This window comes from Neurospora tetraspora, assembly GCF_033439725.1.
Source record: "Neurospora tetraspora strain CBS 560.94 chromosome Unknown B0H65scaffold_6, whole genome shotgun sequence".
Classification (NCBI taxonomy): Eukaryota; Fungi; Ascomycota; class Sordariomycetes; order Sordariales; family Sordariaceae; genus Neurospora; species Neurospora tetraspora.
The window spans coordinates 174,819-192,437 of NW_026944388.1; the positions used below are offsets into that span (position 1 = coordinate 174,819).

Genomic DNA, 17,619 nt, shown 5'->3' on the forward strand with positions numbered 1-17,619 from the left:
CTATCCGAGAGATTGCTAAGATTATTAGCGAGTTCCGTACGTTAATATTTTATTATATTAAATTGCTAATCGAGTATAATAAATTAACTATATTGTTGCGCCCTATAGGGAAGCCCCATATATTAATACCCTCTAAAGAGGATACTATTATATTATATATATTGTTCTACTTCCAGAGAAGGTTTCCCGTATTATACTAAATAGTTATCGCGGCCGCGAATCGATTACGCGCGTTGCAAGGAGCTTTAAAAACTTATAATGCGATTAGTTAGCGAGCTTCCTTAAAGACTATTTAGAGCTAAAAATTACAATTTACTAGGTAATTAATATTAAGAGGAGGTTTTAGGAGTTGAATGAGGATTCTGTTAATGAGTAGTTTAATAATTATAAGGCTATATTCAAAAAGTATAATGTTAATGGCGGTAATATTTGGAATTGTAACGAAATAGGTATAAGATTCGGTTGCGTAGCGGGCGGGCGCGTAAGGGTAATTATATTGAGAGAGTTAGCGAGGTATAAGGTAGGTTAGTGCTAGTTAGTTTATATAGGGAAAAATATTAATTAACCTTTTTATAGCCCAAAATTAACGATATTGCTAATCAAGAGTTGGCTACCCTAATAGTTAGAATAAATATAACTTGTAAGACTATCCCTATCTATATAATTTTCAAAATGGACCTAATAGAGGATTTCATTGCTAATAACCTTAATAACTCTATACAATTCGCTAGATTACCGATTAATTTCTCGAATACCGACCTTATTCTTGATTAATTGAAGCACTTCAATTAGTATTCCTTCTACTCGCCCCCCACTTTTACGAAATTAAAAGAGGAAGATAGCAATAAATTAAATAATAAGGGGTTCTCCTTTTAGGATCAGTTCGGGTATAATTTATATAGAATTAATTACATTAATAAGAAGTTCGAAAACTTTAGTAACGGTATTAGTTTAAAAAAATTATATAAATTAGGCTACTGTCTATTAATTATTAACGGATTTAGTAATTACTATAATATAGGGGTTAAATAATACGCTAATACTCTTAATATTATTCTAATAACTTTACCTCCTGATTTAGTATATATAATACAACTCCTCGATATTATTATATTCATATCCTTTAAAGCTTACTATTAAAAGGTATTAAAGTAATTTATTTAGTAGGGCGAATTCAACTTCATTCGCACTATATTTATTAAAGAATTTAAAATTAGCCTCGTCCCTATACTATTATCTCGTCCCTTTATTAACTATATTATCCTTAACCTTTTAATGTATCTTCGATAGTAATATAATTATATATAATATTTTTAACGGGTTTTCTAATATTAGGACGTGGCCAGTTAACTGTATGCGAGTCCTACTGTAAATCTAAATAAAGTAGCCTAAGAAATCTAACCCCACCCTACCCTCATTGCTCCCTAAGGAGAACCGCTTTTGAGAAGCTACGAAAATTATTACCTATATTAAAGACAAATATTATTATATATTTAATTTACTTACGCGTATCTATTATTACGTAACTAAAGTCGTTGTCTACGAAGCGCCATTAATATATAATACTATATAAAAGTATAACTATTAAGATAGGGAGAAGGCGGCCAATTTCGACTATAAAATGAGGCAGCGGGTATATAAGGTTCCTCGAGAGGGCGAATTTTTAAATCTCTCTAAGGGAAAATTTAACTAAAGAGCTATAGAGAGGTAACGTAAGGAATAGCTAGCTAAAGAGAAAAAGTAGTTAATAGCCATTAAAGTATATAATAAGAAAACTTAAAAGTAGCTATATAATAAATAGGTTAAAGATTTAATTAATAGTAAAGGGAAGGTTATATAGAAGGTTTACTTTAATAATTGGAAGAAAGAGCAATTGAAAGACGGTTATATACCGGTTTATAAGGAAAATATGTTCAACGACGACGAGAAGGGGGATAAGGAGGAGGGGGGAGTGTTATTTATATAGGATATATAGGGTATACTAATACTAAAGGTCTTTAAGAGGGTATATGGTAGCCCCTCTTACCTCTTTTCTAATAATTCGGTTAATATTAATTTAGGTAATAATCCCTCTACCGTTCAACCCCCTTCGATTCAACCGCTAAAGCTCCCCTCCTCCCCTCCTCGCCCACCCCCACCAGAAACAGGCTCTCAAGTAGCCGCGTATATTAATATACAAGTTATTAACTCCATAAAAGAGCCTATCCCTAAATCTATTGCTAACGTCGTTGCTCGTCTTAATATACAAATAATCAACGCTATATTCGAAAACGAAAATACCCTTATTAACAACGAAGAAGAGGTTATCCTCAAGGCAATATACAATAGGGAGGATAATAATAAGGAGGAAGAGGAGAAGGAGGAAAAGGAGGAATATACCTTACTGTTACTCCCACCAATTAACTACCGTCTCTTTAACCCGCCCGCTACACCAGAACCTCCCGCACGAGCTAGGCTATCAACACCAACTATTAACCCCTCTACTCTATTAAAATTACAATCTCTAGAATTAATACTATACTAGGGGGTTATAAAGTACGCTAAGGGTACTATAAGACCTCGTATACAAGTACGAAAATAAGCTATATGTATCAAAAATACACTAGTAAGAAGGGAAGCAGTCATAGAGGAGGTGGCACCTACACTTGCACTAGTACCTATACCAAAGGAGGCACCAATACCTACACCAACACCTGCACTAACGCCAGAAAATAATGGAAAAGACTAAAACTCATTCTTTTATTTACTTACTACCTAACTGGGCAATATACTAGGCTTCTAACGACGTTGTATTGATATATAATGTGGTAACTTACTATGTGGATGGGATATTTTACTAGTAGATTAGTATGTGGGCTGTCCCAGACTAAAAGTTTGTCCCACACAAAAATTTCCCCCTCTTTTATGAGAGGGGGTTGGCAAAAGGGTCCACCCAAGCCATCGCTAACCCCCAAGTATGTCTGGGAGTTTACTACACCTTGGGAGAGAACGGGTGGTTTATCACGTCTACCAGTAGTTTTCGTTGCTTTTATGATACCAACGTTTGTAGCCCAAAAAGCAAGCGTCTACATTCCTACCTGCTTCACCAATCGCGTAAACCAATGTTTGTAAGGATTTGTCAGCCATTTCACCTGTAAGTGCTCTTTAGGCTCAGGCATAAACAGCAATATCTTGTTGCCTGGAACAACTGCACAAACCTCAACTCAAACATGGACTCGAGCTCATCTGACGGCGTTGTGCAAGACCAAGCGACCGGAGCCGGACCCGGAGTTGGCAATGTCATCAATTCGGATGCAGTGTCCAACGCCGGTAACGTAGCCGATCCGGTGCTACCACCGCTCTCACCAGGAGACTTTACAGTGTACAACCGACTGGCCAAGCAGATGGACTACTTTGTTTGTGCTCAACCTTTCCCGAAACCTATTTCTCGATACTAATTGAAACGACTAGCATAATCACTTTCGCTCAATGTGGAATATGCTCTACACAGCTTGTACCCGTAACGGCAGTAGTCAAGGCACAGCAGAACTGACCGAGCGACAACTCATCGAAGAAGGGCTCCGGCTCACTCGCTACCTAGAAGCTCACCACTCCATTGAAGAGACCTATATATTCCCCTTACTAGCAAAGAAGATGCCTCAATTCCGAGCGGCCGTTAACGCCCATAATCATCAACATCAAGATCGCCGTCACCATCATCAAAGCGAAACGGAAGAAGACCATCAGGAGGACAACAAAGAGGAGGGCAAGGAAGAAGAAGAAGAAGCAAACTGTGAACTAATCCAACAACACCGCGCCATCCACACGGGCATGGAGCAGTTCGAGATGTACCTGAGGGATTGCAGGAGCAAGAAAGAGGCGTTTAGCCTGCCGGTGCTAAAGGAGAAAATGGATTCGTGGGGCGAGGTGTTGTTGAAGCATTTGGATCAGGAGGTGGAGGAGTTGGGGGCGGAGAGGATGAGGAGGTTTTGGAGTTTGGAGGAGATGGCGACTTTTCCGATGTGATTAAGCAGTGGGAGCCAAAGTCATGGTCTGGATGACTTTTGATTCTTAGGTGCCCGGAGTCATGATGTTCAAGTTTCTCATCATCAAAAGCCAAGATGCCAAGGCAGGGGAGGAGCTTGAAGTTGGGGAAACGTGTGTCGTGGGTAGTGATTGAGAGTTGTTTCATGACATGGAGGTGGTGGTTTCTGTTTGTCGAGTGTGATTGATGGTGGTGACAGGTGGACTGGGCGCTGGTGATGAATTGTTGCCACTCTTTGTGTACATCCTTGCCGTCCGCGGAAGTGACTGGAAGTAGCTGGTGTCAATATCGTCAGTTGGGAGATGGATGGCGACAGAATACCTAGAATCATGTTTGCATCATAACATGGAAAACAGGCAACCGCTATAGAATGTGGTGAAAACAAAGCTTCTCTGCCAGGTGAACGACGATGGTTGCCCAACAACCGTTGAAGCCAAAAACACAGGGATAAAGACTGCCAAGCATAATCCTCCAGTGATGCAAGAACCCTTCTGGCAAAGCGGAGTCGGTGAAGCAGGTGACGCCAATTTAAAGTGGACTTCTGCCTGATTGGTAAGGCCATATGTGCTTATCGTCTCTTCATCATGCTTATCTGTGCTTATCTGTACTTATCTGTGCTTAGGTATCAAACCGAACACTGGAATGCTGACCCGCCAAGTGTTGCCAGTCGGATCCAGTTTTTTAGTGTGCCAGACCGCCCCTACAAGTCTGGGGGACAGGTACGGCAGGGTTCCCGTGTCTGTGTGGTCCCCTCATCCGCCTCCGATGTAGCGACTGCCCAGTGAAGGGAAGAAAAAAAATATTTTCTGGGGCACTTGCAAGCAAGGGACGCGTTGCGCTTTCCGCCTACAACAAAAGAAAAAGACTTTTTTCCTGGAGGCGAGTCTGGCACAGGATCCGCATCCCACATCCACTATCCACTACTGCACTGCACAGCGGAACCCACCAATCCTCCATCGACATCTCCCTTTGGTCAGGTTCTTTTCCCATACTTACCTTACGTGACGGGTCCTTGTCCAGTGCCCCAGAAGTTTTTTCGTAAGACTTCCGTCCAGAAAAGCTTGCACTTCACCCTTCGCAGCAACCTTTTTCTTCCTCCTTCACCCACCCTCCATCTCCAATCCCCCCTCCCGCCTACTTCTTCTTGCGATTCTGCAAGATTCTTCATCCGCGATCCTTCTCTAACCAGTTGGACTGCTTACTTGTAACCACTTCACGCGTGTCGTTTGGTTCTTGTCTCTAGACGTCTGTCTCTTCCGACGTCTTCTTTTTCCCAACAAACGATACCCTTGCGTCTTCAAGCCTTTGTTTGCTCGTCGTTTCGGTCTGCCTCTACGCAACCTCAACAACAACCGACCTTCAATCACCAACCTCTCTAAACAACCAGCAAACATGTCCGGATCTTACGGCGGCGGCGGCGCCGGCGGTGGCTACGGTGGCCGCGGCGGCGGTGGTGGTGGATATTCTAACGGGTACGATCGCAATGGCGGCGGCTACTCTAACAACTACTCCTCACACGGGTATGATGTTTTGGCGCGAACCTGCTCATTTCCTCTCTCCCTTCATCATGTCAGCTGCGCTCTGCGCTTGATGCGCTTCATCTCAAAATCAAATCGCTAACATTTTGATTCAACAGTGGCTCGAATGGCTACTCCGGCGGCGGCGGAGGATATGGCGGCGGTGGTGGTGGTGGTTACGGAGGCGGCGGCGGCGGCTACGGTGGTGGCGGCGGCGGCGGCGGTGACAGGATGTCTGCTCTCGGTGCCGGTCTGCAGAAGCAGAGCTGGGACATGAGCGCTCTTCCCAAGTTCGAGAAGTCCTTCTACCAGGAGCACCCCAGCGTCGCCAACCGCTCTGCTGCCGAGGTCGACAAGTTCCGCGCCGACCACTCCATTGCCATCTTCGGTAGCAACGTTCCCAAGCCTGTCGAGACCTTCGACGAGGCTGGTTTCCCTCGTTACGTTATGGATGAGGTCAAGGCTCAGGGTTTCCCTGCTCCTACCGCCATTCAGTCCCAGGGTTGGCCCATGGCCCTTTCCGGTCGCGATGTCGTCGGTATTGCCGAGACCGGTTCCGGAAAGACTCTCACCTACTGCCTCCCCGCCATCGTTCACATCAACGCTCAGCCTCTCCTCGCTCCCGGCGATGGTCCTATCGTCCTTATCCTCGCCCCTACCCGTGAGTTGGCTGTCCAGATTCAGCAAGAAATCTCCAAGTTCGGCAAGTCGTCCCGCATTCGCAACACCTGCGTCTACGGTGGTGTCCCCAAGGGTCCTCAGATTCGCGATCTTTCTAGGGGCGTCGAGGTCTGTATCGCCACCCCCGGCCGTTTGATTGATATGCTCGAGTCTGGCAAGACCAACCTCCGTCGTGTCACCTACCTTGTCCTCGATGAGGCTGATCGCATGTTGGACATGGGTTTTGAACCCCAAATTCGCAAGATCATTGGTCAGATTCGCCCTGATCGTCAGACTCTCATGTGGTCCGCTACCTGGCCCAAGGAGGTCCGCAACTTGGCCTCCGACTTCTTGACCGACTTCATCCAGGTCAACATCGGTTCCATGGATTTGGCTGCCAACCACCGCATCACCCAGATCGTCGAGGTTGTTTCCGAGTCCGAGAAGCGTGATCGCATGATCAAGCATCTCGAGAAGGTCATGGAGGGCCGCGAGAACCAGAACAAGATCCTCATCTTCACCGGCACCAAGCGTGTCGCCGACGACATCACCCGCTTCCTCCGCCAGGACGGCTGGCCCGCTCTTTCCATCCACGGTGACAAGCAGCAGAACGAGCGTGACTGGGTTTTGGACCAGTTCAAGACTGGCAAGAGCCCTATCATGGTTGCCACCGACGTGGCTTCTCGTGGTATCGGTATGTATCCATCCTACCCCTCCCCCCTGCCCAACCCCCCCTCTCCCCCATCTCGGGCGACTTCCAGCATACGTACGTGCTGTGCTTTACTCTTATGTCTAGGGGCTCTCTTGATTGCGCGAACTTGCCTGACCTCGTGTCTACACGGTCTATCTGAGTGGAGTCTTGGGTTCGTGACGTAGCAGAAACAGTGGACTATGCTACGCCCGCGTGATTCTTCAATTGTACCGTTTTCCCCCAGTTCTGGTACAAGCGAGGAGTAGGCATTTCTTGATTCCCGTCAAGCTTGTCTCCAAGATTCCCAAGGGGATTTGCATGCATGGCCCAAGGACCTTTGGAACCTTGGATCCCAACCCGGCATATTTTCGCAATGGACAGCCCACCTGCCAAGGAGAGAAGTACTACCAGAGGATCACAGAACATACTTAGACATTCGTGTTCTCCGTCCGTCCTGGAATGTCGTTATTCCAAACCCTGCTATTGCTAACCACTGTCCTTCAAAAGATGTGCGCAACATTACTCACGTGCTCAACTATGACTACCCCAACAACTCCGAGGATTACATCCATCGTATCGGCAGAACTGGTCGTGCCGGTGCGAAGGGTACTGCCATTACCTTCTTCACCACTGACAGTAAGTGTCACCTGAATCTGCCCTAACTCGTGTCCTTGGCCGAATAAGATGCTAACGTTATCCCCTTACAGACTCCAAGCAGGCTCGTGAGCTCGTCGGCGTCCTTCAAGAAGCTAAGCAGCAGATTGACCCTAGACTTGCCGAGATGGCTCGCTACAGTGGCGGTGGTGGAGGTGGCCGCTTCGGTGGCTATCGCGGCCGTGGCGGCGGCGGTGGATGGCGCGGTGGTAAGTCATTTTCACGCAGGTGAATTTGGCAGTCCAAATCCTAATAACCCTCATTAGGCCGTGGCGGTGGTGGTGGCGGCGGCTCCGTCGGTGGTGCCAATGCCCTTCCGCTTAACAACCGTCGGTGGTAAAGCACCACTTGAAGCGAAACAGCACATGTCGATTGACCTTCCTGGTTCAATCCATTGTCGCCATGTCATTCCACACGACGAATGGCCCATTACAGCGACAATTTCGACCTCGAACATGATCACGGCGTTTTAGTAGAGGATACGGTCTAGAGGTTGGTTTATTGCTTTTAGACGCTCACAGGTGTCTGTTTCCACCTTGACGTCTAGGTGGGGTGGGTGTGGCTTTGTTCTTTTTTCTCGTATTCCCTTATTGTCATGCTTTGCGGGTTGCTATTTTCACTGAGGTCAGCCGGGGTTCAAAATTTTTCTTTATTTTCCGGAAAGTCACATCTACAGGTCATGTTGCACCACAACTGCACTTGCAGATCATCAACCTGTCCAGGTCAAGATGGCCGGGTTTTTACACCCTTCACCATATCACGTCATGCCGTTGCTCTGTCAAGGCATTATATGACTTATGACGACGGCTTATCACTCGAGGTTTGAACAAGGGATTTTATCTCTCTTGTTTCCCTAACAGGACGGGCGCATCTCGCCTCTCATCCTCGTTGATTAATGATGATCTTACCGCAGACTTGTGGTAGCAGTCGATAGCTACTATCCTCAGCTTTCCGTGTTGTACAGTAGGAAGAGGGTTCTTATTAAAGCATCATGGCTTGAAAGATTCTTGGAAGGATCTGTCTAGTCACAAAAGAGAGTCAGATAAACACGCGCTTTGTTTGCGCCCTTGGGCGCTGCAAGACTAACGCTCACCAGATAGACGGGACGTTTGCAGTAATTGTCAGCAAGAGAAGATAGCGGAAAAGAACTGTTTAGGTCTTCAGAGATACCCTTTATGCATAGATGGAAAAAGAACATTTACGCTATAGAGGTCTCTGTCCTAGCTCACTGTCAATGTGATTGTGATTGAATGTATGATGTTTCGCTCATACGTATCCGTGACGATTGCCCCTGACCTTGGGCTAATTCAACGGTTTGATTTTGAGATTCTTGCAGCAAGTTGTAGGATCTCGTCCAATGTGTCTTCTCTACTCCCCAGTTCTTCCTATCCGCTTGTTTTGCCGTGAAGTTATAAAAATGTCTTGTAAATACAAGTCCCCCTTTCCATACCGGACATGAACATGAACATCTCCATTACACATATGTCTTGTAACAATTGTTTCGTTCGTCCAGCACTTTTTTATCTTCGCGGAGCATTTTCCCTTTTCACTCTCTCGCTATGAGACACCGATCAACAAGAGAGAGGACGCCTGGTACAACTCGTGCTGCGTTTCAGGATTAACGCACAGTCCATGACTTTTTTTACAGAGGTAGCCTTGTGATCGGGAATGATGAGCAACCTCCAGTTCGTATCTGCGGCTTTCGGCGTCACGATCAGCGTTACGATCACCGTGCCGTACTGGGAGGAGGGGGGTCTTTCGATCTGTACTTAGACACCTCGCGAACCCCCGGTATTAAGCTGGTTGCGACTGCCAATTTACTATCAATTGACTGTCCCGCCCCACGAAACGTCCGAATTTCCAAACGTTTAAAAAAGTCGGACAGTCAAAAGATCGTCAACTGATGGTCAAATAACTACCAGATATCCCAATAATGAAACGTTGGTACATTCAAATGTCAAAAAAGTTCGAGAACTCTAAGTACAAGTCACCAAATACCGTATCGTCAAAAGACCGCTCGCGGACAGTTCGTAAGACCCCCCCCCCTCGCAGTACGGTGTCAGATTTGGTGAGTGGCCATCAGGTCATCATGTGGGTTCGAATGTCTGCTGAGGCAGGGTCGTCAAGTGTTCAGTTGTAGTGAGGAAGGAGTGACTCGACGTAAGGGAAGAGCGACTCGAGCTATGCATATTACGAGAGAGGTTAGCGAGTGGCAGGTGCGATAAACACTGGTTTCAACGGTACGCTCAGGTTCTACTTTTCTAAATCCTTTCCGTGGATATTTCTTGCTTTCCTTTGTCTAACTTCAAACCAACATCATTCCTCCGCATCAAATCCTAGACCGTTGAAACTTGGCTTTAGAGAACTCAAACAAGGGTAACTGGCCCCCACCGATTGCTGCCCAGAACCCCTCGGTCTCCATCTTCGAATGTATGAAGATCCTTCACCTGGCAAGCAAAAGCTGGACCGATGACTCTGTACTTGCCGCTGTCCCCCTGCTTCCGCAATATCATGGGCTGACCGACACCATCAATCAGGTATATCTCATCTCCCTTCTCTATCCCGTTGGGTCCTTTTCCAACAAACCCGTCACCCGAGACAAATAAGCTGGCAGTGCCGGCAAAACCACGGCATATATAATCGGTAAATCTGCGCGCTTGAAACTCCCGCTCTGACAACGCCAGCACAATCAACTCATGTCTAGAGGCATCATCATAGCCAGGTGAGGTCAGAATCTTATGCCATCTCCTAAAGTCCTCTTCAATCCATTCTTCTGGCGATGACTGATTGGATGGGCACAGCGTCAGAGATACTGATGACGAGTGGTACTCGCACCGGGGCGTTTGTTGCGCGTATAGGTCGACCAGCTCTCGCCGCCACTCATCGATAGCAGTAAGGGAGCCGCGCCACGCGGGCTCAACGCCATTGACCTGTTCTTCGCGTCCAATAGGCTGTGAAGTGTAGCTTAATTCTCCGATGAATAGTCCTTTGACGACGATCTCGGTTTCCGAATTCCACTTGACCAAGTCAAAAGAGTCTGACCTTGACGGGTCTTCGATGCGGCTATAGATGGCATCTTCCCTCACCCAATGCAGCTTCTCAGATCCCCAGTCCGGTACCCAGCTTGGCGCTCCTTGCAATACTGACCCTTTCACGTCGGATAAGAGGGCGATATATGATGGTTCCCGCTTTACCAACTCGGCATATAGCTCATGATACACCTTTCCAAGTGGTTTCTTGTAATCAGGCTGGGGAACCGAGACGCCCAGTCGCTCCAGAACACCATGCGTGGCAAAGGATTTGTCATGAGCTTCCTGGGCCTTGCGGTCCCTAAGGACACGAATGATTGCAACCAAACCGCTGGCAGCATCGATGTCGAACCACGCATGGGTCCCTATGGTCGGATAACCCAAGGCAAGAGAAACATAGACTATAAATGGAAGTAAATTGAGCGTAATAAGCCTTGATGCAATACGAAAAATGAAAAAGTATGACAGTTCATCGTCGAATAGACCAAATCTGAAGTCACCCGTAGCCGGTATTGCGATGGCCGGTACTGCGATGGCGGAGAAAAGTATTGTCATGAACCCGACATATGGGGGTAGAATCACGAGTCGAGCTCGATTCCATATCTTCCGGGTGCTGAATTGACCTTCGTATTCCTTGACGGAAACATACTTAGTTGAGCCTCCGTTCTGTAAGTCGTTGTCGTTGTGTTCTGTGCTATTCAACTTGGGCACACTGCGAAAAGCTCGTCCATTCCAGCCCGTGGGACGAGAGACCGTTCTCCAGACTTGGAAAAGGTTCGACCATCGCTGTGAAACCTCTGATTTCCCCACAGACTCGTCAACCCACTTTTCCCAATCGCTCATGGTTCTGATGTTTTTCGATATGGCCCAGCCCTTGAAAAGGTAGTACCGCGCACTCCATCCAGTGGGCCCGGTGCTTCTGCTGCTGCCTACAAAAGATGGTCTCATCTGGTCAAGGCAGTCAAGTCCCAGTTGAAGTTGCGCCCAGCTGATTGCTTCCTCTCCACAGACAATGACGGGATTGCTCGCCAGCACAATTTCCTGGAACGTCCATGCTCGTTCCATCCACTCCCTATTCAGCAAACAATCGAGATCTCCGGACCGCAGCAAGCCGCCTTTCCGAGTCCGACCAAGGCCACATATGCTGAGGAATTGCTGTGGTATGCACAAAGGAAAGCGCAAGTACGTCCGCAAAAAGACCCAGATCATGCTCTTGGCCAGTTGCATCTTGTAGTACGCCACCGGCCTCGGACCTCCCGGGGCCGCGTACATGTCCTCTTCAATCCACGGCACCCCAACAGGCGCAATTCTGAGTCTTGCCGCTTTCTCCAAACCCTTTACCGCCCTCGCGGTCCTCTCATCCCCATTGCCCAACCACACCCACACCGTCCTCGCCCACGTATACACCTCAGCCATCAACACAATTTGCCCGGCCTTTTCCGTGTCGTCAGCCTGGTTGATGCAGACGGCGTCAACCCAGATAGTAAGCGGGAGAGCAGTCCTACTCCGCATCCGACCCCCCGCATAATGCCGTTCTCGAAGGGCGAGAAGCGCGTCGAGACCGTTCTTGGTAATGGGTATATCACAAGAGTCATTGCAACGGATGGTGTCCACGATAGGAGAAGAGTAAGGACCCCAGGTGTATGAGAGGGCGGTAAAGGCGGGGAAGTCGGATAGGTGGACTATGCGGAGGGTTCCCTGGAGAGGAGCGTCCCGGTTTCCTGAGGGAGGTGAGTCGATGTCCAGGACGCGGATGGATTTGATGGAAGGGTCTAGGCGGAGGTGGGAGTAGAGTTGTTGGGGGGTGAATTGGATCTGAGGAGTATCAATTTGGATATCGTTGGAGTCATTCTCGTCGTCGTATGGCTCCTCGTTCACGGTCAAGAGACTGATACGGTCGTGGTCGGGGAGTCTTATGGCGCCGGAATTTGGCGTCACGGTATCTTGTACTTTGTTGAACAACGTCTTGATGGCTTCCATCTTTGAATTGTTTCATTTGGCAGAAATGGCAACTTATGACCTTCGACAAAGTGAAGTTGAAATAAAGACCTCAGTATCTAGTTAAGGCCACAATAAGGCTGAGGGTCTAGCGAGTTGGTTGGTCAAGAGCTAAAGTTACAGGGGCAGTCATTAATGCACCGCCGCAACTCCGCCTCTCACAAACTGGTTGGTTCAAGTACTTGGGGGTTGTCGGGCGGCTTGGTTGGAGCCTTTTCAACCCCCTACTCATTAAGTAGGGGGAAAAAATATTCTGGGACAAACTTTTAATCTGGGACATCTGAAATGTTAGCGTGCACTATAGAAAAATGTTAGTGGGAAGATGCAACAACGCAAACCACATCCATAATTTTTTTAAAATTCCGAAAAAATTCTTAGAGCTTGAGACTATAGTTAAAAGACTATTCTCAAAGTTGCATCAATTTTGGCTTAGCCGTTGGTGAGAAAAGTCAGTTGCAAGCGTTTTTCGCTGCGAAATCGTCGGTTCGGTTCGATGCTTTCACGCAACCAAAAATGACGATATTTGGTAATCACTGAAAAGTCCGGAAGCCAATGCTCGCCCAGCTTTCAAGATGATTTTCTATAATTTTCTGAAATAGTTTCCTAAGTTACGGATTACCTTCTAGAATTTTGGTAGAATTTTAGAAAAATGGTGGACGTAATTCGCGTTGCTCTATCTTGCCTACTAACAATTCTCCATAGTGTCGCCTAACATTTCAGATTGTCCCAGATTAAAAGTTTGTCCCAGAATATTTTTTCCCCCTACTTAATGAGTAGGGGTTGAGGAAAGGTCCCACCACCGAACCGCACCACAACCCCCAAGTACACTTGAAGCGATGAACGTCATTGCTTACAGACTACCGCTTTTTCCCAGTCATAAGAGATTTACCAAACGTGACACTTTTGGTGAGAATAGCGCATATGCACGACGGCTTTAGTTGCAGATGAGGAATCAGTCCAATGGGATTCTTCCATCTTCCTGGCTAGCGCCTTTGGTAAATCTCTTACGACTGAGTTTTAGCGGTAGTCACAATGCGCCTGTTTGAGCATTCAATAGTTCTCGCAGAAATAAGAAGGAGTCTTGTAGACTTTGAAGACGTCCCACAAGTCAAGTGAGGTGCCAATCTCACTGCCACTCAAAAGTCCTGAACTGTCAGGCTATTGTACTCCAACATGAGCTACCAACAATAAATATTGAGCAAGTGATCTAGGTCCCACTGAGAGGCTGCTCATCATTAGGCCGTTCTTCTTATAACGCTATTAAACATTCATTCTTCGTAAACCTGTAATTTATCAGCTGACTTAGGCGGTGGTAAACAATCCACAGTACTTTCTTCTCGTGCCACCGAGACGGCGCCGTAGCGCAACCACAGTTGGTGTGTGCTGATCCTGTTTTTTCAGGCTTCCTCATGTCAGATGCCTTTGATTCATCAGACAGCCATCGATCAACAAAGTCCGAAGCCACTCAGAACTTGAGCGCCTTGTCACCTTGCTTGGGATAAGCAGAGGTTACCGGCTGCATATCAACGGCCACAGAAACATCAGGATTGCCAAACTCCGCTGCCTCCTCAGTGATAGCAACGCTCTTGAGGAAGGTGATCGGCTCGGAACTCAAGGAATTCATTGCCTTTTCATCTTGCCCCGCGACTGAGATTGGTGTCAGAGGTCTTAGACCTCTTCCAAATTCGCACTGAGAACGGTGCCGTCTAAGGCTCGGCTTCCTCGGCAAGGCCCTATTGCTGAAGAACATGATCTCGTCCATGTTGGGTCGGGGAAGAGGTGTAGTGCATGCCTCGACGTATACCTTACTCTTCAAGGTTTGGATTGGGCTAGGGTTGTACTCCTCTTCGGACTGCATAGGGATTTGATCTTCGTCCAAAAATCCAGGACCAGGCTCGGCCGATGTGCTCTTCATTCCCCTTTGACGCTCTGAAAATGGCAAATCGGTCACCGAGGAGAAGGCCATATCTCTCACTGCGGGATTGACCTTGAGTGAAGCTGGGCTATGGAATAGTTAGTTGTGATAGCTTGTTGACAGCGGGAGAGACCAGATACAAACCTGCGCCCATTGCAGACGATATAATGGGTACCGAAAGTGGTGAGTGTCTCGGGTTCATTAATGCCATCTTCCGGGGTGCTTCGGGGTGTCGGTGGAGGAGTCCACGGAGGTCGAACAGGGAGAAAATTGCTCGCAAATGAACCTGTCGCGTACGCAAAGTCGAACGTATCCGTTGACGAACCAACCATACATCGTGAATGGCGAGGCATGCCAGGCGGACTCAAGCGGCATGGTAATGCGAGAGTGACCATGTTCCTGGCGTCAGAGGAACCATCGTGCGCAGCCATCTCGAGGTACTGGTCAGCAATATCCAGGGCCTTATCGCTTTGTACGGAGAGCCAAGCGCCGGCCGAATGGTGTCCAGAGCGGTCAATGGGCTGTTTCAACTTGATGTTAGACAAGGAAACCGTGTAGGTGGGGCCGATATATAACATACCAAAGGAACAGGTCGGTAGCCAATGTTGCGCACAATTTCAGCCTTCGCGTAGGGCCTTGACTGTAGCTTGCTAAAGCCATAACCAACGGCCACGGTTGGCTGAATATCGTCTTCGGCCACAGCATCGATGCTGATACGATTCTTTTCGGTGGCGCTAGGGTAGCAACTATGGCAGACAGTGAAGCTGCACTCTGTTTCGCGGCTTGGCATCCACGGTTGGTCGTCGTCAGGGAACCTCTTTTTAGCATGCTCGTAACGCGGGTGGTCGGGCTGGCGGCGTTCTTCTGCTATGGTATTCTTGACCTTTAGGTTGTTTGTTGATGTTAGCAAACTGACCATGTTTTTGACGTGGACTCATGCTATAGGCAGACGTACGTTCTCGCGCTGACTCAGTATCGTCTGGATCTGAGACGGGGTATAAGAGACCATCTGTTCGGGAGTAATCTCTCTGAGGAAGCTGTAATCCTCGTGGCGGGCCTCTGGACCATGCTTCCCAAGGGTCATCTTCTCAGCGAAGGTACAGCCGATACCGTCGAAGGCCACAGGAATTCCATTGGCCTTTCTGCCCATGATCAGGGCATCGCGATCGACGATACATCTGTAGACCCAACCGAAATCGCCCTTTCGTCTGCAATAAGCACACTTATCTCGCGTAGAGTAGAAGCGGGTCATGACAGAGTGAGGACATCTGATTTTCAACCGGCGCTTTGAGGAACGCTGAGAATGGATGGAAAAATCGGATAAGGGGATGGGCAAAGGCGGAAACGCAAGAGTCGCGATTGGCAAGGCCGGAAGCGGCTTTCCCATGTCGGGCGCCTCCATTGTATCGACGATATGCCTTGGTGTTCGAGAACGGATAGGAAGCTGTCGCGGGGGATCAGGGTCGGCCATGATGTCGGCGGGGAAGAGCAGTTGCTGGCGCGGTCGCAGTCGCAAATACCGTCACGGTAGGAGTTATCGTCAATGGATGGCGGTATAGAAGGCTGCGATGGGGTCTTTGGCCATGCCAAAGGAAAGATGAAGACAAGCACCTTGGGAGGCGTCAATGGGCTAGTGTCGTTGTTGGGCAAATACTGCGAGCAGGCCGACGACGAAGTGAGGCGAGGGTGGTACCCGCGTCGAGTGTCTGCAAATCTCGAGGGCAGCAAGACCGGATGACAAGAATTGGATGCCCACATCCTGTATCAATCAACATCAAGTGCCAGCCAGTGTTCTGTCGGTGTCCTCCACTACATGCCAAAGTCCCCTCCATCGACGCAGATGAGATGAAACTGAAATCCCATCCCCGCCTCCAAGACTTTCGAAAGACTGAACTGCACAACTGGAAGGAGCGTTGATGGCCACTTGCCAAAACTATCCAGTTCATCGCGCCTTCCTTCAACCAACACCATATCTGACCAGACAGGAGCCGGCCTCCAAGTTGTTCCGAGTCCGCTTTGGACGCATGACGCAAAAAACTGAAGTCAGCCAACCCCCGCTCCAAAGGTTCAGTTCCTCTTTAACCCACAACACCCAGCAGATCGACCATCATTCGCAACATCCACAGTTTCTGGGTTGCCATTCGAAAGCGATGATTTCCCTCCCTTGACCACGCAACACAACAACCTTTCAGGTTCGCCTTCATGGAATATCCATAATCACCCTTTGAACAATCGAAAGGCACTTGCCAAACGTCGTATTCCTCCATCCTATCCCACCCTTCTCGCTCTAGGCTGCTAACGGCCTTTTCTCCAGATCATCTCCGGCTCCCGAAGCCAGTTGTCGATCCCATGGCATGGGCTCTTGTCGTCGCCATGTGTCGTCGGACATTTGCTGGCCTGTCCAACGGGAAGAAAGGAAGTTGATATCCAATCTGCCAATGCGGCTCAAAAGCATGTCATGCTCTCTCTTCCCCTTGTTTCCCTGCCATTTGCCGGCTTGGACTCAGGGGAACATGACACTTTCCGATCTGTGGAGAACCGAGAGCCAACAGGGACAGAAGCATCGATGACGGCAGCAGATCCTGGCCCCGGCGAGCCCAGCGCCCTAGCGCCCAAAGAAGCAAAGAAAGTCAAAGGTCCAGCACAACCAATGAGACGCGCTCACGGCCGGCTGGCGATGGAAGGCTGCATCGTGGACCAGCACTCGCAGAGACAGAATGGGACACTGGGACAGGGATGTCACTTAGACGAACGCTAGCGAACACTGGGGGCGGGTCCATGATCTGTGCGGCCCCGGTCTGTTTCTCTTCTGGGCTGGGAAACCAAATGGTACCTCGGCCGATTGGGTAAACACGCCAATCACGTCGTCGCTGGACCCCTGGAGGCCTAGATTTCAGGTCCCCACAACAAAGCTGTGCAGCCGCGATGGACCTCTGAGAGCTCGAGCTCGGGCAGCTCAGCGCTCCAGTCCCTGTCTTGGAAGCCACCCGGGGGTCGATATTGGGAGCGACACGACCGCGACCTGCCATGGAAAAGCAGAGAGCCCTCGCAAGTCGCAAGCCCTCAGCTCCTGGTCAGCTCCTGGGCCGGGGACCTGGGCGCAAGCTGGGGCTGGTCAGCTCCTGTTTACC

At 48.5% G+C, this 17,619-nt stretch overlaps 5 protein-coding genes across 5 annotated transcripts; 2 read left to right on the forward strand and 3 right to left on the reverse strand.

The window, feature by feature from the left end:
• Positions 1–3,209: 3,209 nt before the first annotated feature.
• B0H65DRAFT_550550 (uncharacterized protein) lies at positions 3,210–4,005 on the forward strand (the record flags this gene model as incomplete). Its single annotated transcript, XM_062829747.1, has 2 exons — positions 3,210–3,395; positions 3,451–4,005. 2 exons carry the CDS (start codon positions 3,210–3,212, stop codon positions 4,003–4,005), a joined length of 741 nt encoding a protein of 246 aa, XP_062678990.1.
• Positions 4,006–4,047: 42 nt separating this feature from the next.
• B0H65DRAFT_247253 (uncharacterized protein) lies at positions 4,048–4,804 on the reverse strand. Its single transcript, XM_062822418.1, has one exon. The coding sequence runs from the start codon at positions 4,584–4,586 to the stop codon at positions 4,089–4,091; it is 498 nt and encodes a 165-aa protein (XP_062678991.1). The 5' UTR covers positions 4,587–4,804; the 3' UTR covers positions 4,048–4,088.
• Positions 4,805–5,736: 932 nt separating this feature from the next.
• B0H65DRAFT_471109 (P-loop containing nucleoside triphosphate hydrolase protein) lies at positions 5,737–7,756 on the forward strand. Its single transcript, XM_062827078.1, has 2 exons — positions 5,737–6,895; positions 7,400–7,756. The coding sequence occupies exons 1-2, from the start codon at positions 5,773–5,775 to the stop codon at positions 7,552–7,554; spliced, it is 1,278 nt and encodes a 425-aa protein (XP_062678992.1). The 5' UTR covers positions 5,737–5,772; the 3' UTR covers positions 7,555–7,756.
• Positions 7,757–9,663: 1,907 nt separating this feature from the next.
• B0H65DRAFT_471115 (heterokaryon incompatibility protein-domain-containing protein) lies at positions 9,664–12,673 on the reverse strand. The gene has a single exon (XM_062827079.1). The coding sequence runs from the start codon at positions 12,553–12,555 to the stop codon at positions 9,913–9,915; it is 2,643 nt and encodes an 880-aa protein (XP_062678993.1). The 5' UTR covers positions 12,556–12,673; the 3' UTR covers positions 9,664–9,912.
• Positions 12,674–13,916: 1,243 nt separating this feature from the next.
• B0H65DRAFT_247439 (uncharacterized protein) lies at positions 13,917–16,181 on the reverse strand. The gene is made up of 4 exons (XM_062822420.1): positions 15,444–16,181; positions 15,069–15,371; positions 14,633–15,009; positions 13,917–14,576 (listed from the first exon to the last, which is right to left on the reverse strand). The coding sequence occupies exons 1-4, from the start codon at positions 15,957–15,959 to the stop codon at positions 14,039–14,041; spliced, it is 1,734 nt and encodes a 577-aa protein (XP_062678994.1). The 5' UTR covers positions 15,960–16,181; the 3' UTR covers positions 13,917–14,038.
• Positions 16,182–17,619: the final 1,438 nt, after the last annotated feature.